Here is a 22,877-nt window from a genome sequence, read left to right as displayed (position 1 = left end):
CGCTCCATGTCACTTCCGCCGTAGCCGCACGTAGTTCCGGCAAGGGGATCATGGACGGAGGTCTTGGGATTGTAAGTACAAGATCAGTGTTCTGTTTTGTAGCATGTATTGTGTTATATTTGTATAATTAACGGCATTTGATGTCCAATGAAGTATCCGATGATTGCGAGTTAACATCGGCGGCGTTCCGGGATACCGGAAGTGCCGTGCTGAGACCTGTAGTACTATGTATGTATAAATAAGGTGATATCTAGGACTGCTGTTAGGCTTGAGAAAGGCACCCATGGATGCTGGTGCCGAAACGCGTCGCTACTACCAATAAATTATTTGTTTTTTACCAGTTTGACTGGGAGCTACATTTTGTGGTTACCGCAAATGCGGCTATTTATTATTACCACGCAACTCCATTTTTAACCTGCGCTTGGCACTTTAGAAGATCGCTGTTGGATCCCAAAGTCCTTGAGGGTTTCTCCTCCCATCTGTATATGTGCTCCACAAGCTGTGTGGATGATCTTGTGCCGAGCTGCGGTATTTATCTGAAGCCCTAGATAGTGTTGTGCCTATCCTTTGCACAACACAACAAGGAGAGTGCATTGGAGATTGACCTCTGCACTGCTATTTTATACTTCTCACAATATTGCACTAGGAAGCGCCTCTCTCTCTCCCCCCTTCCCTCTTTTTTTTGCTAAACACTCTAAAGAGACACTTCACCACATCCCAGCAGTGTACATAGTACTCTGTGCACTATAGTACATAGTATCCGGTCCCTGACACCTGTTACTGTGTCCGGGGGTGGGTGTTAACGCTCCTTGTCACCATGACAAGTAGCCTCCAAAACCTACCAGCAGGTCCAACATCACTTCCAGCAACCCGGGCAACGGCAGGCCAACGGGTAATGGAGTGCTTTCCTAGCACCACTTATTCTAGAGGTCAGACATCAATAATAACTATAAACCACCAATGTCTAGACCAAGAAGAAAACCAGGACTGACTGTAACCTGCTGGGGACACGGTGGCATAAGTCATATCCACTAACCCGAATGTTCCCGGCATATCCCCTTCCACCATATGGAAGATAAAAATGGATGCACAGTACAGTCACACAAGACCTGAATCTGTAATGTGTGCGGCCTGGGCTCATTAAGAAGATTATTAGTCTGGAAAAGAGCTTTTCACGTGCAACTATCTGTGGAGATTAGGCAGCGGGCGCCCCCAGAGCTTATCTGCATTAGGACTCTATTATTATACTGTAGTCTTGTGTAGCCCACTACATATATCAGGATATACTGCAATAAGGCCCTGGGCTTGTATTACTGTATGACAGTCAGGGCCATCACTAAATGTGTATATTTGGCCTGTGTTATCTATGTATTTTATGTGTAGTATGTTTGGCTATTAGTATACATGTGGTACATGTGTATGTTTGCCATGTGTGAGATGTGAATTTTTGCTTGTGTTGTGTCATTTGTGTATATTAAGTCAGTATTATGTGTATGCTTAACAAGTGTTATGTGTGATCTCTGCATGCTTGTTCGATGTTAGGTGTGTATATGTACACAGATGATATGTAGTTTTAGTCAGGGTTGTATGTGTGGAATGTGTATGTTTGGCCAGTGTTATCTGTGTATTTTATGTGTATATTTGACCAGTGTAATGTTTATGTTTGGCTAGTAGTATGTGTGATACATGTGTACATTTGCCATGTGTAAGGACCCTATTACACAGAGAGAGAATCTGCCGAATCAGGCAGGTTTAGCAGATTATCGTTCCGTGTAATTGAGGCAATGATCAGCCAATGGTAAAGATCAACGGCTGATCGTGTCTTTGGGTCCAGACCTAAAAATGATGATGAATCTGTAAAGAAAGTAATACATTGTATACGTTATCTCTCCACACTCCCTGGTGTCTTCCGAGCTTCTCCACCACAGCCGCTGGTACAACGTAAGAACCGATCTCTGAAGTCACAGACTGCTTAGCCAATCACTAAGGCTACGTTCACACAGAGCAAAAGGGGCGGATTACGCAAGGAAATATTTCCGCCTGAAATCAACTGACACTGAATTCCGAGCAGAATGTAAGCAGAATCCCTGCATATTCGGCTAGGAAAGTGTTCAGCTCGTAATCAGCTCTTGACAAATTCAGCGCGGAATACTCGAGGAATCCACGCTGAATCCGCATGCATTCAGCGCTGAAATTCAGCGAGTATTTGGCGAGTAAACTAGACTATACCAGAATATATACTAGATTCCTCCTCCCCCCCTTTTCCCCAGAGCGGAATTTCCGCTTGTATTACGCTTGTATTCCCCGCTGAAACAGAAAATCAGAGCCCCATTGATTTGTATAGGCTTCCGCTAGCGGAAGAATGAACATGTTCATTCTTCTGGCGGAAAGCGGATTAGTTAAGTGCGGAAATTCCACCGTGTGAACTGCAGAGCAAAATTTCCATTCAACACAGTGGAAATAAGCTCTGCACCTAATTTAACGACTGAAATTTCAGCGCTGATTCAGCGCAGAAATTCTGCTGCTTTTGCTCTGTGTGAACGAGCCCTAACCAGGGCAGGACTGTTGTGGCCAGTGATTGGCTGAGCAGCCTGTCACTTACTAGACTGTCTGGAGAAACCAGGAAGACACCGGGAGCGTGGAGAGGTAATGTATACAGTTTATTATTTACTATATACAGCAATGGCTGCACGGACATCGCTAATGACCACAGTGGTACCTTGGTTCACAGTTTTTCAAAATAAATTGTGACTTGGTTTAAGAGCATTGCTTTGGTTTAAGAGCTCCCGGTACTGGGTGGAAGGCGGAGCGGGGGAGGGGCATGGCCTGCATAGCGGGGTTTACAGCACTGTACTCTGACCCAGGAAGTCTCCCTCACCTTCCAAATCATAGGAGATCCACTTCAGGCTGGGGCTTGCATCAGGGGACAGGACTGTGGAGGTAATCTCTCCATAGCTGTAACCCCTCTCTCCCCAGACAGAGAGTGCTGCATGTATGTTCCCACATTTTTTGATCCGTGTTATGTGTGATATGTGTATGTTTGCCTTCTGTTATCTATGCATTTTATGTGTATGTTTAGCTGGTAGTATACGTGTGGTACATGTGTATGTTTGCCATGTGTGATTGTGAATGTTTGATCAGTGTTATGTGTGATATGTGTATGTTTGCACAGTGTTATGTGAATGTTTGATCAGTGTTTTGTGTGATGTGTATGTTTGCACAGTGTTTCTGTACATTTTATGTCTATGTTTGGCCAGTGTTATGTTTGTTATATGTATATGGTAGACCAGCGTCATCTGTATTTGGCCTCCTGTATAATACGGCTTAGAATAAAGACGTCGAGGAATGTATAGATACCAATGAGAGACAATCTGTGCTGTATAAATGAGGTCAGGGATGAGCAGAGTCCGTGGATATTGCTGCAGATGGAGGCTGAGGTTTGGCCTGTGCATCTGTCCATCAACACTGGCTCACATTGTTTATCTCAGCCCAGTAATTTACTTCTAGCCCTGGAGGTCTCTTACCCTCCTCACGTAGGCTGGTAAACACGGCCATCATGCTAATGACACATGGCACATAGCACCAGCTGCCCTGAGCGGCAGGAGACAACCCTGCCTTGTCCCAGACCCCGCAGATCATCTTCCATTGTTATGTATCAAAATGCGGGGGCCAGAAGAGCCAAGGAATAAAAATATCACTTTAGTCACTTTGGTCTTTAGTTCCTCTGTGACCTAAATAACAACATTATAACAGGACGGCGTGTTTACATTCATGTATGCGTTATATGATACATGTGAAGAGCGCGTGTACATGGATTTACAATATCATGGAGTAGCTCCCCCTAGAGGCCAAGGCAATGTGAAAATATTTTGTATTTTCTCATCCAGCTGCATATAACAAAGCCTTAGATACATTTTAGATACATCTCAGTGGCTCCTCAGCTGTTGCAAAACTACAACTCCCATCATATCCTGACAGCCGGAAGCATACACTGGAGTGTCACATACTAGCCAGCGCTCTAATACCCATAGATAAGCCTGTAATGTTTGCGGTGTACTTTACTTGCATATCAATGTGGCTTCAGCTTCATCCTTAGGTCATTGTCCCCATTCTATTTATCTTATGGGACCTCCCGAAGTCTTCTCAGAATGTTTTGGTCGGGGACACAAAAGAACTGCCTGCTGCCCATTTGCATCCTGGGAGAAATTCATATGTTGGCATTTGCATCTGAATACATTGGGTTATATTGTCTGGTTGTTCCCATCATTTATAATCCAGACTCTTCTCATCTCTGGTAAATAATGCGTACCTATCATGGTCCTTAGTAGTCGGTCCTCTGTTTCTGCATGGATTTTTTGCATACTGGGTTAATGGAATTCACTACACTTGTTTACAAGACATTTCTAGAGTTATAGAGGAGATGTCCATAGCAAATTCTAGGCTGTAGTGTTCAAGGTTAATGTATGAAGGGTATACATCTTTTTTGGTGTTTTCATTCTCACACACCTTCAATAGCTGATTAGCTCATCTATACACATGTATGCTGGGATAAGCTGAGCATTCACGTGTTTTCATTAGGGAAAATAAAATATTTAAAGGGGTATTCCACTTAAACAGAACTTTTGATATGTTGCTTCCCATGGTGAGACTAACAATTCCTTTCATACTTATCTATTCAATCCCCCAGTTCTCAGCTGCTTCTTTCTGTTAAAACACATAAATCTGTGTGAGCTTTTCTCTCTGTCTCCCCCTCCTCCCCCCTCCTTTCTGAGACAGCTGATGTAAACAAGTCTCTGGCTGGCTTTATCTGCACCACTGTAGCTTCTTTGTAGTGCTTGGAGGGTTATTCTGAGGCCAAGTTGCTAATGAACTCACTGTGATTAACTCTCCCATTATTACAAAGAAGCTACAATGTTGCAGATAAAGCCAGTCATGGACTTGTTTATATCAGCCGTCTCATTAGAAAGGAGGGGGAGACAGGAAGAAAAGCTCACACACTGATTTTTGTGTCTTCAGCAGAAAGCAGCAGCTCAGAACTAGGGAAAGGATACGGAATAGATAATTACAAATATGGAAGGAACTGTTATTCTCACCATGGGCAGCAACGTATCAAAAGTTATGTTTGAGTGGAATACCCCTTTAATTTCTAGAAGGAAATAAACTGCTTTGCATACTGTTTTAATTGATGACAATGTGAATGAGGATTTGGAACGAGGAAAAATCTCAGGCCTTCGTTTATGACCTGATCTCTGCTTATAGTCTGTTTCTGCCTTTGGCTTCAAATTGTTGGCAGATAATCTGTCAGATAATCTTTCTGTGTAAATGGACCCTTAGAAGGTTGGTTGTTCATAAAGAGCTTTCCCAACTTGCCTCTGATGTGTATGAGCACCCACCTGCAGAGGTCTAATTTGAAACCCTTGAGCCCCTAAACAGAACTTACAACAGGACCCCCAGATCATTACAGGACATGTATAGAGTGGAGTGGAGTCATATGAGGGATATTGGAGGGCCCATGTGTGTCTGTGTTTTTTTGTACCCCCTAATATAATATTTGCCCCTGCAGACTTTGCCAACTCTGACTTTGCTACAAAAACACACCACAGAACTGGGTCAGCAACATTATGAAAACTTGGAAACCATACACAACACTTTATCAGTCACAATTATCAAACCTTTTCCACCGAAGTCTGGGCAAGAAGCCAACCCATGCTCTACCCATCCAACAGGTGTGTTCTTACAGACTTCACCCATGTATTCTGCCCTATGATCAGTGTGGTTATTGATGGGATAAGATATGAGAACCAAGGACTCAAGGTGCAACCAGAACACAGTGTAGAGTCACGTAGGCTCTTTGCTGTAAGCAATTTGATTACTATGGGATTTTTTTTTTTTTTTTGCGGGTCCAGTAATTCTGGCTTTTAGAGGACTTCCCCTGGATAATATACATAAACTCTGTGGAGCATTTTTGAGCTTTATCTGTTTTGAGGAAGGCTCCGTCTCCATAATATCAGGGGCATAGATATAATAGGTGCATAGGTAGTGGTCACATCTTCACTTTCACTGTAGTCTGAAGAAGCCCAAAGGCTTCGCTGTCAAACAAACAGATACCAGTATTACAAATGACTGGGGAGATTGGGGGCCCTGTTTGCTTTGGGGCTCAGGAGCTCAGATTGTCATCCAGCTGTAGACTGACCAGATGGTCCCAATTTGACGGTAAGCATGAGACATGGCATTCATGATCACCAAGCATCACATGTGGCTCGATGAAGCCTCTGAGCCCCGAAGCCAAAGAATCAATCCCTTTTGGAAGCATGGATGAGTCCACTTCTACCCACATAAAGACATGCAAATTCTTCACTCATCCTTATATGATGTATTCCTAGACAAAGCCAAACTATACCTTCAATAAGACGTCTCTACCAGCTGGCCTCAGGGACATGAAGTTGGGTATGTAGCTCATGTGAGAACCTGCATTCAGGTCTAGTTGATGTAATCCACAGTATCCTGGATGTTATATGAAATGATAATTCCAGATCCTACTTGGCGTAAACCTGTCTTGGACCAAAATATTGGTGTCTGAAGGCTTAACGTCTCCAAGTCAAGCCTACTCATATAGACTAACGTCTCCAAGTCAAGTCTACTCATATAGACTAACGTCTCCAATTCAAGTCTACTCATATAGACTTACGTCTCCAAGTCAAGTCTACTCATATAGACTAACGTCTCCAATTCAAGTCTACCTATATAGACTAACGTCTCCAAGTCAAGTCTACTCAAATAGACTAACGTCTTCAATTCAAGTCTACTCAAATAGACTAACGTTTCCAAGTCAAGTCTACCCATAGAAACTTCAGGACCCGGTCTCTCTTTTAGTGATGAAAAATGAAAAGTTTGGCCCTCAAACCATGCCTCAGCTCATAGGAACTGCATAGGTTAGGGGTTCGTCACCATCCAATATGGCAACTCAGGTCTTCAGACGTTACAGATCTAATATGGCTTCAGTACTGTTTGGTGTACATCCTAACTTGAATGCCATAACTTCTCCAAAGTGAATTATAGGTTTCACGCTGGTTGATAACTAGAGCATTGGGGTTGGATGTTTGAATAGACTGTAAGTTTGTTTGTAGATATCAGCCTATTCTTTGGGAAGGACCTTAGAGAGGATGTTCCGTACTGATATAAAGGGGGGGGGGGGGGTCTTAATATTATTCAGAGTCATGTAGTATATTGTACCTCATGCTGCCTCTGAATATTGGACTGTTTGCTGTGACATTTGGTTGGCAATTGCTTTATTACACCTTATAGATGATGTACAATGGATTATATAGAGTTTTTGTATGTACAGCCTGTGGAATGTATACTATCAGCATATAGGAGTGTGGAAAGTGCACAGTGCCTTGGGGTGACACTTGAGGAGGTGTCTTTAAAGAACACATGAAGCAGCAGATGTTCATTGTGCACCATTATCCTCCTTCCAGCAGCATGCTAAGGTCTATTACGGACTCCATGGCTTTACCATGTATATGAATGCTACACCAGTGGTCTCAAACATAGTTTCATATGGTTTGATTAGTGCTTCCTCTTCTACCAATAACCTTCTAGCTATAATATGTACATAGGTAATCAATGTTTACAACTGGTGCTTATCCGTCCCTTCAGATGCAACATTTATACTGATTACTACAGCCTTGGAACACTAGGAACTTTCTCATTTATAATAGGAATCTCCACCAACCATGTGCCATTTATAACAGTGGTGTCCTACTATGTGGAGGAGACACCTTTAGGCCGTCTAAGACACTGGGTACCAAAGCTACATAAGACCTTCAGAATAATCTATGCCAGGCCATAGACAAACAGGATCTATCCATCCGTCTATCTATCTATCTATCTATCTATCTATCTATCTATCTATCTATCTATCTATCGATTGTGTCAAAGCCATTTTGGCTGGAGCATCTGACCATTTAATGTGTGTGTGGACCTTTCAACTCTTATGACACCAGATGTCAGGCTAAGAAGGATTGAGCATGTTGGATCTCAACTACCCTATCATCTTTAAATTTAAGTCTCACGCATGCTCTGTCACTTTAAGAAATTTTTTTACTTTTTAAAGAAAAAGACAAGTTTTGATCGGTCTGGGTCTAGGTGTTTGCTAGAACGAGCTGGGAGAAGTGTGCGCTGTTCCCATTCTAACTTTATTGGGCTGTCTTGATTGCACACACAAGGAGCAGGGAGAGAAGCACGTGGCTGTGTGCTTCGCTCCCAATGTACGTCTGTGGGACCATCTTGGTTGCACACACAGAGAGCAGTGAGGGGTGTGCTATACTTATTGTTTGTTCTAACAATCGGCAGGGGTCTGATCATCCAGATCATGAGCGATCTCATGAGTTAATCGTCTCAACGAATGGAATCTAGCGATCACCCCCTCCCCTCCCCAGCTCCCCGTGACAGCTTGATGCTCATTTGCTCCTCTGAATTGCCCCATATAATAGGGGCTTTAGACATGTTTCTACAATTGCATTGATTCATCATAGTACCAAAGCGATTACAAGAGACTCACCAACAGTGCCAGATATACCCCATTGGCTTACAGCATGTTCATTGTTTGACCAGCAAAAAAACACCATTGTTTGACCAGCAAAAAACAAACAAATTGTACTGTCTGCTGTTTTTTTTTGTTGTTGTTTTTTAATCTTTCAGGGAATAGAATGGAATGGGAATCGCCAATACAAACATGAACCCTATCTTATGTGTGGACTATATGTGTCTGTCAGGGAGCTTTTCAAGCTCATGCAAAACTACAACTCCCAGCATGCCCTGACAGCCGAAGGCTTTGCAACAGGTTGGGGATGACTGATCTATGGAAACAATGTTGCATTATTATCATTTTATGCTCTTTGTCTATTTGGTTTCCATTGTAATTGTATTTGTGTTGGACTTATTGACTTGTATGACTTTTCCATGCTATTTCCAAACTGTTGGACATAAAAATCAGCAAATCTTCTTGCCCGGCACTTCTTCATCCTCTCCCTTATTGGACATACATGTGTCTCTGTATATGTGACACTTTGTGGACATGCTTCTGCACACTTTGTTATTGTCAATTCCTATGTTTATGGCTTAGAGATAAGAGCAGGTGGAGTGTCGGATTGTCAAAGCTTGGAACATACCATGTCTCATAACTGAAAAAGGGGGGGGGGGGGGAATCGCCTTACTTTTTCCTCACAATCACAATGCGGAAGACCACCAAGATGTTTTTCTCCATAGGAATGAAGGGGGTGGGTCGCTTACTTATTACCATCTGAATAAAGCCCTGTATTTTGATGCTGAGTGGACAGCGTTGTGTTTTGCTGTCCTGTCCCTCCCTCGTGGCATGGGTGTAGGACTGCCCAGCCAGGTGTATATACACAGAAGATTTGGCTTGTAAGTAACTAGATGCAAGCGAGCTCTACAAGTTCCCCCACTGGACATAGTGCATTAGACATTGCCGTCATTGTCACCTCCTCTGATGCCTGCAGACTGGGGACCCCAGGAGATGACCAGGCGCTGCCTGTTCTGCAAAATTCCCAGGAAAGTTCCTCTGGGGGTTCACGTTCCCCATTGAGCGAAGGATAGGAGGGTGCTAGTTCTTCCACCGCCGCTTACCTTCCAGCAGCCATGGAGTTCTGGGAACAGTCTTGCAGTCTTGCAAATGAGTGCAATGGAAATCTTATCTATGAAATTGATGCAGACTCCATGTCGGATGATCTGGAAGGTAGGTCCAATACTAAGTCATTCCATAGAAGATGGCTGAATTGGATCGTCAGCTCTTCGCTTTAGGTTTGCAAGTTCTTGGAGCGATCATTGGTAGTTCTTGTTTCCAGCGTGTCTAATTTAGATTGTCAGCTCTTTGCTTCAGTTTCTATGAATGTATATGCACGCTTATTACAAGCTCTTTGCACGATCATTGGTAGTCGATGCCTTCTTGTCTTCGGTTTGGCTAAATTAGATTGTCAGCTCTTCGTTTTAGGTTTCTATGAATGTATATGCACGCTTATTACAAGCTCTTGGAGCGAGCATTGGTCGTTGTGATGCTTCTTGTTTTCAATTTGGCTAAATTAGATTGTCAGCTCTTCGGTTTCTGTCCATGCATTTGCACACTTATTACAAGCTCTTTGAACAATAACTAGTAGTCAATGCCTTCTTGTCTTCGGTTTGGCTAGATTAGATTGTAAGCTCTTCGTTTTGGGTTTCTGTGCATGCATATGCACGCTTATTACAAACTCTATGAGCGATCATTGGTAGAGGAGATAGTTTCTTGCCTTTGGTTTAGATAAATTAGATTGTCAGCTTTAGCTTTGGCTGTCCAGGCATGATGGGAGTTGTAGTTTTGCAACTGCTGGAGAGCCAAGGTTCCCTACCTCTGCTCTAGGAGATCCCTTAAAGAATATTCCTGCTGCTGGGTTTTTTTTAGATCTCAAAAGTGTCAGAATGAGCTCAGCTGTTTACTCTCCATGTTTGCTGGTGGTCTGACTAGATAGCAGTATCCATCCATGAAGTATGGGTGGCCTGGAAGTGGTCTTTGTCCAGGGCACCTGATTTATTGCACGTTCCTGTGGATGTGTGTTGGCTTTGAATAGAACTATGTTTATGCACCTTTTGTGCAGAGTTTGGGGAACCACCAGCCTTAGCATACACTGTAAGTAAGGTTGTAACTAATAGAAGCTAAAGGCCCTATTCCACGGAACGATTATCGTTCATAAACTCGCTCCAACGACCGCTGGTTAAGGATCACTAAATGATTTTTTTAGTGAACGATAACACATAACGTGAACGATATATGTAGTGTAACGATTATTTTGCGGTCGTAACATGGTCGTTTAAAACGGTTGCCAGAGTGATTATGACCATACAACACACCTTTTTTTTTTTTTAACCTTTAATTTACGAACGACTGAAAGATTTCTAATTTTACAAAACGATTAGCAAATTATCTTTTAAAGACCAACGATTTTTTTCCACATGCTGAAAAACAATTTTTAACGACAGTATAACGATTTCTCCTTTGTCGTTTGCTCGTTTACACCTCTTCCATGAAGCGATTATCGTTAACGAGCGGTCGTTGGAGCGAGGTTATGAACGATAATCGTTCCGCGGAATAGAGCATTAAGTCAGCACTGGCAGATCCATCTGTGTTCTTCATGCATCAGCATCCTGATGTATTCAGATCGCCTAGAGGACATGCAGCCAGATGTGATCTATGCGTCTACCTATTTGCACTACAAGTGATTTGGAAAGGAGTGAGAAGTTGTCTTCATTTTACGAGGCAGAGAAATTACATATCACATACACCCTGTTTCACATACACCCTGCTTATAAATAGGTCCTCATATAGATGGCACCATCAAACCATAAGCAGTTATGACAAATCTACATGGCATTATATTGTCTATGCGTCACAACTTATCTTTAGTCACAATTAATTCAATCCTCCTAATTGTTTTCTTTCTATGTAATCTGAATATATATATATATATATATATATATATATATATATATATATAGAAAGAGAGAGAGAGATAGATAGATAGATATGTATATACATATACATATATTGGCCAAGGCTTAGTTTTACTGATACCAAATACTTTGTCACCATTAGGGGGAGCTTAGGAGCTACATACAGTTCGTACATTGATATCCATAATAAAACAGTATACAGTAGACTCAAGAGTTGCCCCTGGTGGTGGCTGCAGGTAGCAGAAATCAGAAGAACTGGGTGTCAAAAGTAGTATCTATCAAATATATTATGACTGATCTGATTATTGTTATGGTAATAAAACTATAAGAATGTGTTTTTTCGGTCTTTATTAGTAAATGCCACTCTATATGGTGGTCAGTTCACAAGTACAATACTATGGCTGAGCGCAGCACTCACCTGGGGATGGGGGGGGGGGTATGTTCTTACATGTGACCTGCCTTAAAGCTTCCTAATAACCTATAATCAATGACTCTTCTCCTCTCACCTGTATCTGAACAGCAGCAATTACCCCCCTATAACTAAAGCCCCATAATGATGGCATTCACTTCCTATTATCTGCATAGTAACCTGTGGATCTACAGACCAGTTATGCGCAGCCCCAGGCAATATTCCTTCTCTAGGAATCTGAGCTATAGTATCAATCAGTGCAATGTAATCTGAAGCTCTTCAGCTCTCCCAGCATCTGGCAGGTCTGGCTTTGGGGAGGGTGGGGGTTATGCTGGAAATTGTAGTGCTATAAAAACTGGAAATCACCGAGATCATTCGTTACAATCTTATGGCCCTATTCCACGGAACGATTATCGTTCGTTTTTGGACGATATCGACCGCTACGGACGATAATCGTTCCGTGGAATAGAGCGCAACGATCAGCCGACATCGTTCATGTCGGCTGATAGTTGCAGTCGCTTGTTTTTCAACATGTTGAAAAACAAGCGACTGATATAGCAGCGATCTGCTGCCGTCGCTCCGTTGAATAGGAGCATCGTCAGCAGACGCTGCTATATCCTATGGGCTGCCCGGACGATCTAGCGATCCCCCGGGCAGCCCCCCCGCAGCTCCCCGCCGCCCCCTCCCGCACTCACCCGCTCGCTGCAGCCGCGTTGAATAGCGGCGGCAGCGAGCGGCGAACGAGGAGCAAACGAGCGCTGACAGCGCTCGTTTGCTCCTCCAACGACCCGTGGAATAGGGCCATAAGCTCCAGAATCTGTGGCTAAAGTCTTTCAGCTTTTGTAAAAGTTGGTAACAACCTTTTTATAAAGGGTTAAAGAAATGGTGACCCCATTACTGGCTCCTGTCTGGAATGCAGCTTGTGTTTATTATCAGCAAGAACCAATTACTGCCAATTAGTGTCTATGCCAGTGATGGGATCCCCCTCTACATGCTTATGGTTGTGCCTAGTGAACATGGAACTACTTCTCGGAATAGAATAGTCTAATAATATTTGGGGGGGGGGTGAATTATCATTTATTCGGAATTCTTCTGTATTTCTAATATTTCAAAAATGGCTTTTCCCCATTATATACTGTATATATCCCCCATTTCATGTATACTGTGTGCATCGTATAATCATATCTTGCAGCTTTCCCTTATAATATTGTATCATTGTATGAATCATAAACACTAGGATTACACTGGAATATGTCATAATAATAATCAGTATAATAGATAACTGGCCTTGTTTTTGTTATGTTATTTTAGCTAATATAATTTTTTATATCATTTTGCAGTTCTATGTTCTGAACGAGTGGGCAGAGTGACCAAGACCTATCGGGACATAGACGCAGTGACCAGTCTGCTTGAAGAGGTAATAGGGGGAAGGGGGCGTCCTACTAGGGTCATGAACTGGATTACAGAACGATTGCCGAAATCCAGATTTTATCTTAATTTTAATCCTGTAACAATCCTTAGATTCAGATTGAATCTGACATTCACATGTGCCCGATAATCTAAAATACTAAGTTGTTGAGCAATAAGGAAACAGTAGCAAGGGTGTGCACAGAAATCGGGGGGGGGGGGGGGGGGGGACTTATATCAAAACTCACACAGAGCTGTACGTTTATACTATGTCATAATATAGGTTGGAGCTGAGTCTTTCATTGGGCTTTAAATTCTGCAGTCAGAGAGTTAGGTGATTCTCGATGGCTACAGAGACCATAAGGGGGTGCTCAACACTATATAGGTTTATACAGCTACTAATGAATCTGTGTGGTCATAATTGCATAGTCTGCATAGTAGTATCATGTAAACAGTATATGATGGAATAACAACTGAGGCAGTTTCCCTATATACTCAAGGATGTCCATAAAAAAGAGTCTTCTAATTGTTAATTCTACCAACAAAACACAGCAATCACTGAGCTCAGTTAGATCAGTGAAAAAATTCCAATGAAGTCTCCATTGATGCCCCCTGAAAATTTATATATGCAAAAAAGGAGTCCGTGGGCCTCGGTTGCGAGTCTCAAAACATGGGAATAGCCAGATATCCCCAGCCTGTTGCGAAGAGGTGCCTCCAGATGGGGAGATCACCAAACTACCCTGATAAGTAGCCCCTTAAGTCCCACTCGGTTGTGAGTATTGGAACATAAATAGGAAAACACCAGGGTGGCCCCTTTTGTGTCAAAGTCTTACTCTGTTGCGAGTATTGCAACATGAGAAGGGTATACCAAGGCAGGCATCCATCCACCGACAGCTGTTTCGGGGTATTTGCCCCTTGTCAGTGTGGAGCAGGATTCTGGCTAATGGGGGCAATAACAAATCGACTAACAAAACACAGTAATCATTGAGCTCAAGGAGATCAGTGAAAAAATTCTGCTAATTCTGCCTGGAATATTGACTATTTTTAACTAAGGCCCCTTCACAAAAAGCTTCTTTTATGCGGACAGTTCACAAAAATAACAGTTCTGAATGAGTTTACTTGGTACCTGGTGCTTGAACAGGTTTCAATGAGGGATTCCCTTCCTCCTCAGGCCCTTCCAGAAAGGGAATCCCCCTTCAAAATTTGTTGTTCGTTTACTTTTAATGTAATCATATCTGCTTACGCTGTTGGCATGACACTAATACCAGCCTATTGTTTCCTAGATTTTTGGGGGCTTCTTGCCCCCAACCTAAAGTTATGAAAAATCTTTAGTGAAGTCTTGAATCATGGTGGTTCTTGTATTGACCAGTTTGTTACCTCTAGGTGGATCGCTGAACTATCTTTGCTTATACCATGTGAGAAGTTAATACAGTATAATTTAAAAAAAAAAATTGGTACCATTAAAATTAAAAGGACAACATCTTTCAAAGGTGGATTCCCTTCTTCCTCAGGTCCATCAAGAAGGGGAATCCCCCCCCCCCCCCCCCCCGAGATGCGTCACATGTTAACTATAAATGTAAATGAAGAGTATACCTCTTTTATTTTTCCTGCTTTCTGATGTTGTAAGCAATTAAAGATAATAAATAGTTCAGTGTTGCACCAATCCATTCCAGGAACCAGCTTGATTTAAGACTTTACCGAAAAATTTGCATATCTTCAGGTATTTGTTCTTTTTTATTGTGCTTTGGCACTGCAGTGAAATCCATTATGCGAAAATTAGATTTTTTTGGAACACCTTTTTATCTTTAGAAAGAGCGAGACCTGGAACTGGCCGCCCGCATTGGACAGTCTCTTCTGAAGCAGAATCGGGAACTGACAGAAAGAAATGAGTTTCTGGAGGAACAACTGGAAGCTGCCAAGGAGGAGGTAATGGCTGCCAGTGATAACAGCCCATGCCAGGCAGTGTGGTCCAGTTCTCCTTATTTAACCATTTTAAAGGACAAGTGCCATGAAAAACTTTTTTCCCAGTAATTGAAGCACATTACAAAGTTATATAACTCTGTAATATGCTTCAATCACCTATCTGCCTCCCTTCCCTGTCTTTTCCCCCCTCCACCCCCCACCAGGAAGTGTCCTAACTCACACAGACCTAATTACTGTCGTCACCGTCACCAGGCAGCTCCTTCTTGTGAGGATGAGTCATCAGCAGGAGGGCTGCTCTAGGTCCTGTTACAGCAGCCCCCCCTCCCCAGTCCAAGTGATGGCTTGCAGTTGTTCAGCCAATGGGAGCTGAGCAAGCTGAGTCACCTGACAAGGCAGGGGAGGGGGGGGGGGGCTGCTGTAATAGGAGAAGGAGCTGAGAGAAGAGCTTGGTGACGGTGACGACAGTAATTAGGTCTGTGTGAGTTAGCACACTTCCTGGTGGGGGGGTGGAGGGGGGAAAAGACAGGAAAGGGAGGCAGATAGGTGATTGAAGCACATTATAGAGTTATATAACTTTGTAATGTGCTTCAATTACTGGGAAAAAGTTTTTCATGGCACTTGTCCTTTTAAAATCTTAAAATCATAAAATTGTTTTCCCTACTCCAGGTCTTTCAGCTGCGACATGACGTCTCAATGCGGGAAGATCTTCTCCACCTCTACACCAGCAACATGGACAGCGAACCGGTGTCTGCAACTGCTACTCCGTAAGTACATTTCTTTTTATCAAAATTTATATAGTTCAACATATAACTATATTCTCCATCTTGTATATCAGTGTTTTCATTGCTTTTTTTTTGTTCACTTTGATAGGTTGCGTAGAAATCAGTCTTCCTTCTGTCTCCAGCAAAACATTCAACTGGATACCCTGGAGCAGAAGCTCAAGAGCCTGGAAAATGAGAACCTGAAGATGCGCAGTGAGGTGAGTATAGCTGCAAACCTGTGGGTGCAGTGCATGGTATTGGCAGCTTAAATGGTAGCTGCCATCCAGAAGATTCATGTATGGCCTTGGCAATGGCAGGCATATGTACGCTGTTGGTGGCTTGGAGGTGTTCTATGTGTGGTGTCATCATTTATGGATATGATATATATGGAGGTTCTGTACATGGGGTCAGTTGTGCTGTCTGTAGTCTGGAGGTGGTGTTTATTGAGTTGGAAATTTAGAGTTGCTACGTGTGCTGAAGGCTGCTAGAAGATGCTTTGTATGGTGTCAGCCATCTGGCGGCGCTATGGATGATGTAAACGGCTCAAGTTGTTGTTGTTCACAGCAGTTTTTAATTCCCTCTGACAGGCCGATCATATGCTTGAAGCAACTGATGCGTATGAGGAGCAGGAGGGGTCCTTGATGCTGGACTGTGTTGAACAATTCTGTAAGTTCCATAAAACAGACATGTAACAATACATCTTATATCTGCTCTATGTCTGCTGCCTTTCACAGCCTTCACATCCTTAGGCTGGGTTCACACAACAGAACCCGAGTGGAGAATCTCCGAAGGATTCCGTAACTGGTACCTGTTCACAGTCATGCTCCTTTCCGCCGGCTCCATAGACACCATTGTATGGGCAACCCGATTCAGCTATCCGCCAAAAGAATTGACATGTCAATTCTTTTGGTGCAATGCGGAATCCGCCTGTGCATAGAATGGTGTATATGGCACGGGCGGAGAGGTGCGCAGTTACGGAACAGGTATGACCTACGGAATCCGTCGGAGATTCTCCACTCTGGTTCCGTAGTGTGAACCCAGCCTTAAAGGGAATGTGTGATCAGAAAATAACTTAATTGTTTATGTTAAACATATTTTTTAAGAATTTTTGGTGGCATTTTTTCTTATTTTCCATTTTCTATCATTATCATCAAAAAAAATCTAAAATAATGTAGTTTTCATTCTCACCACTGAGGCTATAACTAAGCTGAGACTTCCTGTTGTGTCTATGGTCATAAGGAGAGGCTGCTGTAAAGTGATCTGTACCACATTGCAGCGTCATGTGACACCAGGATATAAAGGAGATAATAGCAGCTCCCTGTGGAATGACCTCTTCAACGAGGTTTTACAATGTTTTACATTCATCTCAAGGGGCCAGACTGTCTATTATTGTCTATGTCTATGAGTCTTGCTGTAAAGCATATCACAAAATGCTGTAAAAAAAAACAGCTCAGGCAAGATGACAACCTCTATAACAATGTACAAAAAGTGAAATAAAAAAAAAATAAAGTCAGAAAATATAAACGGATTACAATAAGAATTTTAGTATCTAACTGTAATCAGTAAAAGAAAATATATAGTTGATACATGCCCTTTAAGGCCTAGAAACACTTACTCAGCCAATAATTGGCCAAAAGCCTGCTCAGCGGCTGATTTGATATCTCTGTTTGCTTGTTTGCCTGCAGTATTAAACCATTTTGTTTTGTGTTCCTAGCTGAGGCCAGCAGACAAGTGGCATTGCTGGCAGAAGAGTTGGCTCGGAGGGGAGAAGATGCGGTCCGACAGCAGGAGGAGATCAGCCAGCTCCTGGCACAGATAGTAAATCTACAGCAAAAGTGCCGCAATGTAAGTCTGTTCTATTCACTTGTCTATTAGATGTGTGATGGTCACCGTTCTTATTCTGAGCAAACATTGGTGTCTCTCAGTGACTGTATGGCAGTACCATTTATTAAAGGGGTTTTCTATCCACTGGAAACTATGACATATCATTGTCATATACTGTAACTTTCTGATCAGTATGGTAAAACAACTGCAAGCACACCCACCAATACTAGTTCAAGGAGATGGCTTCTTCCATCAGATGCCAGTGTGCAAGGAAAACACCAAAGACCCATTTCCCTTTAAGGGATGATTGTAAGGGGTCAGATCTCCTCCAGTCTTAAATTGATGGCACAGCTTTGCAATATGTTTTTACTTCTAATATCAGTATCCACCATTGCCTGTCCTTGTTAGCTTCCTCATATATTCTTCTTGCCTTTTTTTTAGGTCTCTTCTGAGAATGAAGAACTGCAGCAACACTTGGCCGCTGTGAGGGAACGGGAAGCCCTGCTGAAAAGCGAGGTAATAAAGCACAATTAACTAAATTTAGGTTGGTTGTTTTAAGGAACATCCCAGGAAAATCCAGTTGTGTGCTTAGTGCAGGGACTAAGGGTGGAGCATGGCACATGGATTAAAAAACAAAACAAAGGGAGAGAGACGTTATGTCATGCTCTGTCTCCATGGGCCCTGCTCCAGGCAAAACACAGTGTATCAGTTTTCACAGTGTGTTCCTTTAAATTTTCTAGTCCTTCCCCTGTATCACCTGACTACTGTATAAATAAAATGACAACTGGGTGTTACCATTCCCCAAGTTAATAAGGTGTGTCCCTATACTCTTTGACACTGACCATGTCCATAAAGAACTGATAGCATGGGTAGGGACACGCCCTATTGACAGTTGAAATGGAAACGCCCAGTTGTCAATTTTTTCATACATTTCCAGGAGGATTAACAACACTGTGCAGAGTTCTAAGATTTTTTTATTTCTTGTGGAACACAAGTATTGTTCTAATGGACATGTTAGGAGAGCTACCATGACTTGTGGGATAGTAACCTCATAATAATAATTCTTCTCTTCCAGCTTCATGATCTGCAGGAGAAACACAAGGAATGCCAGGACATGTTACATGAAGCCCAGGAAGAGTTAAAGAACCAGAGAAACCGAAGCCTCCCCAACTGCACTATCAGCAGATACAGCACCCTGCACGTCTACCCCCTGGTAAGCACATACCCCATCTATAGGACTGTGCCCAGTACTGGGTATCAGGACTCTTCTGCTTGGATAACCTCATGGTTTTGGGGCCTCCAATAATAATATATGTCTCATGTCTACAGGATTGCTTGGCTGCAGAGATCGAAGGAACAATGAGGAAAGGCATTGATGCATCTTCAGAACTAAAGTAAGTCCCCGAAAGAGTAGTGTGGAGCAAGGTTTATCCATCATTAAAAACATGGCTGCTTTTTTCTAAAAACCAACCTGTCTACAAGTTGTCTTCTTTAACATTAATGGAGAAGAACTGCAGTACCACACACAACCTGTGGACAGGTGTGGTGCTGTTTTTGGAAGAAAGCATCCTTGTTAACCTAAACAACCCTTTTAAGAACAGGAGAAGCAGACACTGATCATTGCCCTTTAATGCCCTTACTAAACAGGAGCTACAAGCGAGTGTTTGAGACGGTCAAAGCTGCCAACCTGGTGGTGAGAACCAGATCTGTACCGGGCTCTCGAGTATCCTCTCAGAGACCATCAGCAGCCCCGAGTCGTGTTGGTACTCCACCAATGAGTTTCTGTGAGCCAGAGGGTGCCAGCATGGTGGTAGAAGAGGAGGAGACCCTACTACCAGTAGAAGACAGTGAATCTTCTCTGTAAGTTAGAATTCCATAAATTTTATTACAATAAGGTATTATTTGGTCGATTACTAACTCTGTAATAACTTATAGTGTTGAAGGGAATAAATTGGGCACCCCTGGTACACCTGGAGGGCATGACCTGGCCGTGGCTCTTCAGAGACTTAGCGCTCAGCAGGACTCACAATCCCCCGAAAGCCTCTTTGAACAGAGAGAACAGAAGTTGCAACGACACAATGAGACAACTAGTGGGTTCCTCACCCCCAATGAGAGTCTCCTATCCACTGGCACCAATTACTCCGGCATCTCTGAGGCCAGTGGCAGCTCAAGTTTCTCTTTTGGGTCAAGGTCCTACCTCCCGGAGAAGTTGCAGATCGTCAAGCCTATAGAAGGTGAGCAGGATTTCTTGAGCTCATGGCAATGTCTTAGAAGATAATGAGACAATATTATATGACATACACTGACTTTATGTCTAGGATCAGCAACGCTCCTGCACTGGCAGAATTTGGCTAAGCCCAACTTAGGTGGCATCCTGGATCCCCGGCCCGGAGTATTAACCAAAGACTTCAAGGAACTGGACATTGACGTTGAAGATGTCTACAACCTCAATGACTTTGAGGAGGACGACCTGGAGCCGATCTCTTTTGAAGCCATTGCTACATCCACTCCGACCAAAAGCAAACCAAATAACAGTAAGTATTGCGGATGTCTATAGGAGATATGCAGATAGTTAAAACTCCCTATAGACCATAGTAAACAGTGCTATGTTGGTATAACCCCCCCCCCATATTCATCACTGATGGGGGTCCCAAAGGTCAGATACCCACAGTGGTGTCTATGGCTCTGTTGTTATTGGTGCATGGCCCAGACTCCTCAGGGTTATTGTCAGATCAAAAAGGAGAGAGGAGCGGCTTTTACCGATTGTTCATTGCCTAAAAGAGTGTTTCCCAGTCTGTGGTTCTCCAGCAGTTCCAAAACAACAATTCCTAGGAAGTCTTGACAGCCGACAACTGAGAATTGTAGTTTTGCCACAGTTGGGGAACACTGGCCTAAAAGAAACCAACTAAAAAATGAAAACTCCATCATGGGCAGCCACCTTCTTCACCCTCTAAGTGTTTCCATAGAATTAGTTCAGTGTGTTGTTGTGTGCCTCCCATTGTCTGTAATACGTAGATCACTTGTATGTTTCAGTGTTCCGTTCCGCTAACAACCTTCCCCAGACTCCGTCTACATACACCATAACCACATGTCGCATGTCGCACCCTCTGCAGGACATTACCCAGGTCACCTCCAGGTAGGTTTTTCCATGGTTTACACTTGTCTGTTTGTTCATCCCATCTCACATCACTTCACGTTCATGTCTCTCCTTCCCATAGATGACCAATAAATATGCTGCTGTAACATACACCATGGTATGGAGATGAAAGCAGACTTGGGAACATGGGAACAATTCTAAAAAAAAAAAAAATTGTGATTAGCTCACTGTCAAGGGACCATTTTACCATGAAAGGGTTGTACAAAATGGAGAACCCCCTTTAAAAGAGCTGTACAAGAAAGAGACATTTTCTTCTACAGGCAGCAACTTGCAAAGAATAGGAGAAAATAAATCCCAATATCATTACCTTATGTTGCAATTTGACTGTCACTGGTCCTAGTCAGGCCTTTTTATATTAGGCCTTAGTGAGTCTTATAGTAATAAAAAAAAATGTATTTATTAGGTTTTTTTACCTTTTCTTTGGGGGAGATTTATCAAACTGGTGTAAAGTAGAATTGTCTTACTTGCCCCTAGCAACCAATCAGATTCCACCTTTCATTTTTCAAAGAGTCTGTGAGGAATGAAAGGTGGCATTCTACTTTACACCAGTTTGATAAATTTCCCCCTTTGTGTCTAATTCCCATTAACATACACAGTGCCGTAGTCCCACAATTGCTGCCCCCCAATATAGGCCAAGTGGAGAAATGACTCAGTGGAAGGATATCCAAAGCAGCTCTCTGGTGCCACCCTTTGAAGGTAGCTTTACCTTTAAAGTGTCACTGTCGTGAATTTTTTTTTGCAGAAATCAATAGTCCAGGCGATTTTAAGAAACTTTGTAATTGGGTTTATTATCCGAAAAATGCATTTTTATCATGAAAAAGCAGTTTGAAGCTCTCCCCCCTGTCTTCATTGTTCTCCTATGGAGAGAGCTAAAGAAAAGACCAAAACAGGACAACAAAGAGTTAATCTACAAATCCCTCACGGGATATCTCCTGTGACAGTCACCAGTGACCTGTCTGAGCTCGGATTACAGCTGTCACCCAGCTCTGTGCCTGTAATCCTCTGTTATCTGCTTTCTGTTGCCGGCTAACTCCCTCCTTCCTCCTCCCCCCTCCCCTCTCCCTAGAGCAGACAGGGGACGTCTCCTGCAACAAGTCACAATTTTCAGATTTTTCAGAGTGGATGAAAAAGAGGAAGGAGGGGGGGACCTGGGAAAAGGCTTTTTACATGCAGATAATGGCAGATTTGGCTAATAAACCCAATTACAAAGTTTCTTAAAATCGCCTTGACTATTGATTTCTGCAAAAAAAAAAAATACGACAGTGACTCTTTAAGAAACTTCAAGCCAGAATCTGTATTGCATACCTGTAAACAAAAAAAAAAAAGAAACTTCAAGCCAGAAACTCCCCCTGTAAGGGTAACTTGCCCTTGTTGGGGAGTTTCTGGCTTATGATTTGCATCTCCTTCCCAGCATTCTCAATGGAGCATGAATGTCTCCAAGGCACTATCCTCAAGGAGAAACATTACCGCATTGATGACTCTTCAAGGGGTATATTGTTAAAAAAAAAATTAAATCAACTGGTGTCAGAAAGGCATACAGATTTGTAAGTTACTTCTCTTTAAAAAATCTCATGTCTTCTAGTACTTATCAGCTGCTGCAGGTCCTACAGGAAATGGTGTATTCTTTCCAGTCTGATACAGTGCAATCTGCTACCACCTCTGTTCATGATAGGAACTGTCCAGAACAGGGGAGGTTTTCTATTGGAATATGCTACTGCTCTGGACAGTTCCTGTCATAAACATAGGTGGCAGCAGAAAGCACTGAGGCAGGCAGACTTGAAAGTTCTGCAGGACATACACCAGCTGATAAGTACTGGAAGACTTGAATTTTTTTTTAATGGAAGTAACTTTCTGACATGAGTAGATCTGAAGACGATTTTTTTTCTCTGGAGTA

At 42.7% G+C, this 22,877-nt stretch overlaps 1 protein-coding gene across 3 annotated transcripts in view; it reads left to right on the top strand.

The window, feature by feature from the left end:
• LOC138771764 (trafficking kinesin-binding protein 1-like) overlaps positions 1 to 22,877 on the top strand; it is a 50,206-nt gene that overhangs the window by 22,532 nt on the left and 4,797 nt on the right. For 2 of the 3 annotated variants that reach the window (XM_069951744.1, XM_069951746.1), the window contains exons 4-16: positions 13,252 to 13,328; positions 15,128 to 15,244; positions 15,908 to 16,005; positions 16,112 to 16,220; positions 16,590 to 16,668; positions 17,717 to 17,847; positions 18,268 to 18,342; positions 18,902 to 19,039; positions 19,156 to 19,220; positions 19,474 to 19,686; positions 19,762 to 20,060; positions 20,145 to 20,360; positions 20,860 to 20,962. In XM_069951744.1, coding sequence (XP_069807845.1) covers positions 13,252 to 13,328; positions 15,128 to 15,244; positions 15,908 to 16,005; positions 16,112 to 16,220; positions 16,590 to 16,668; positions 17,717 to 17,847; positions 18,268 to 18,342; positions 18,902 to 19,039; positions 19,156 to 19,220; positions 19,474 to 19,686; positions 19,762 to 20,060; positions 20,145 to 20,360; positions 20,860 to 20,962 — 1,720 coding nt within the window. Of the gene's footprint in view, positions 1 to 9,420; positions 9,758 to 13,251; positions 13,329 to 15,127; positions 15,245 to 15,907; positions 16,006 to 16,111; positions 16,221 to 16,589; positions 16,669 to 17,716; positions 17,848 to 18,267; positions 18,343 to 18,901; positions 19,040 to 19,155; positions 19,221 to 19,473; positions 19,687 to 19,761; positions 20,061 to 20,144; positions 20,361 to 20,859; positions 20,963 to 22,877 lie in introns of those variants that run through there. The other variant, XM_069951745.1, reaches the window with a different exon arrangement.

This window comes from Dendropsophus ebraccatus, chromosome 14, assembly GCF_027789765.1.
Source record: "Dendropsophus ebraccatus isolate aDenEbr1 chromosome 14, aDenEbr1.pat, whole genome shotgun sequence".
Taxonomy (NCBI): Eukaryota; Metazoa; Chordata; class Amphibia; order Anura; family Hylidae; genus Dendropsophus; species Dendropsophus ebraccatus.
Note: the sequence above shows the minus strand (reverse complement) of the source record. Positions and strands in the feature narration are given on the sequence as shown.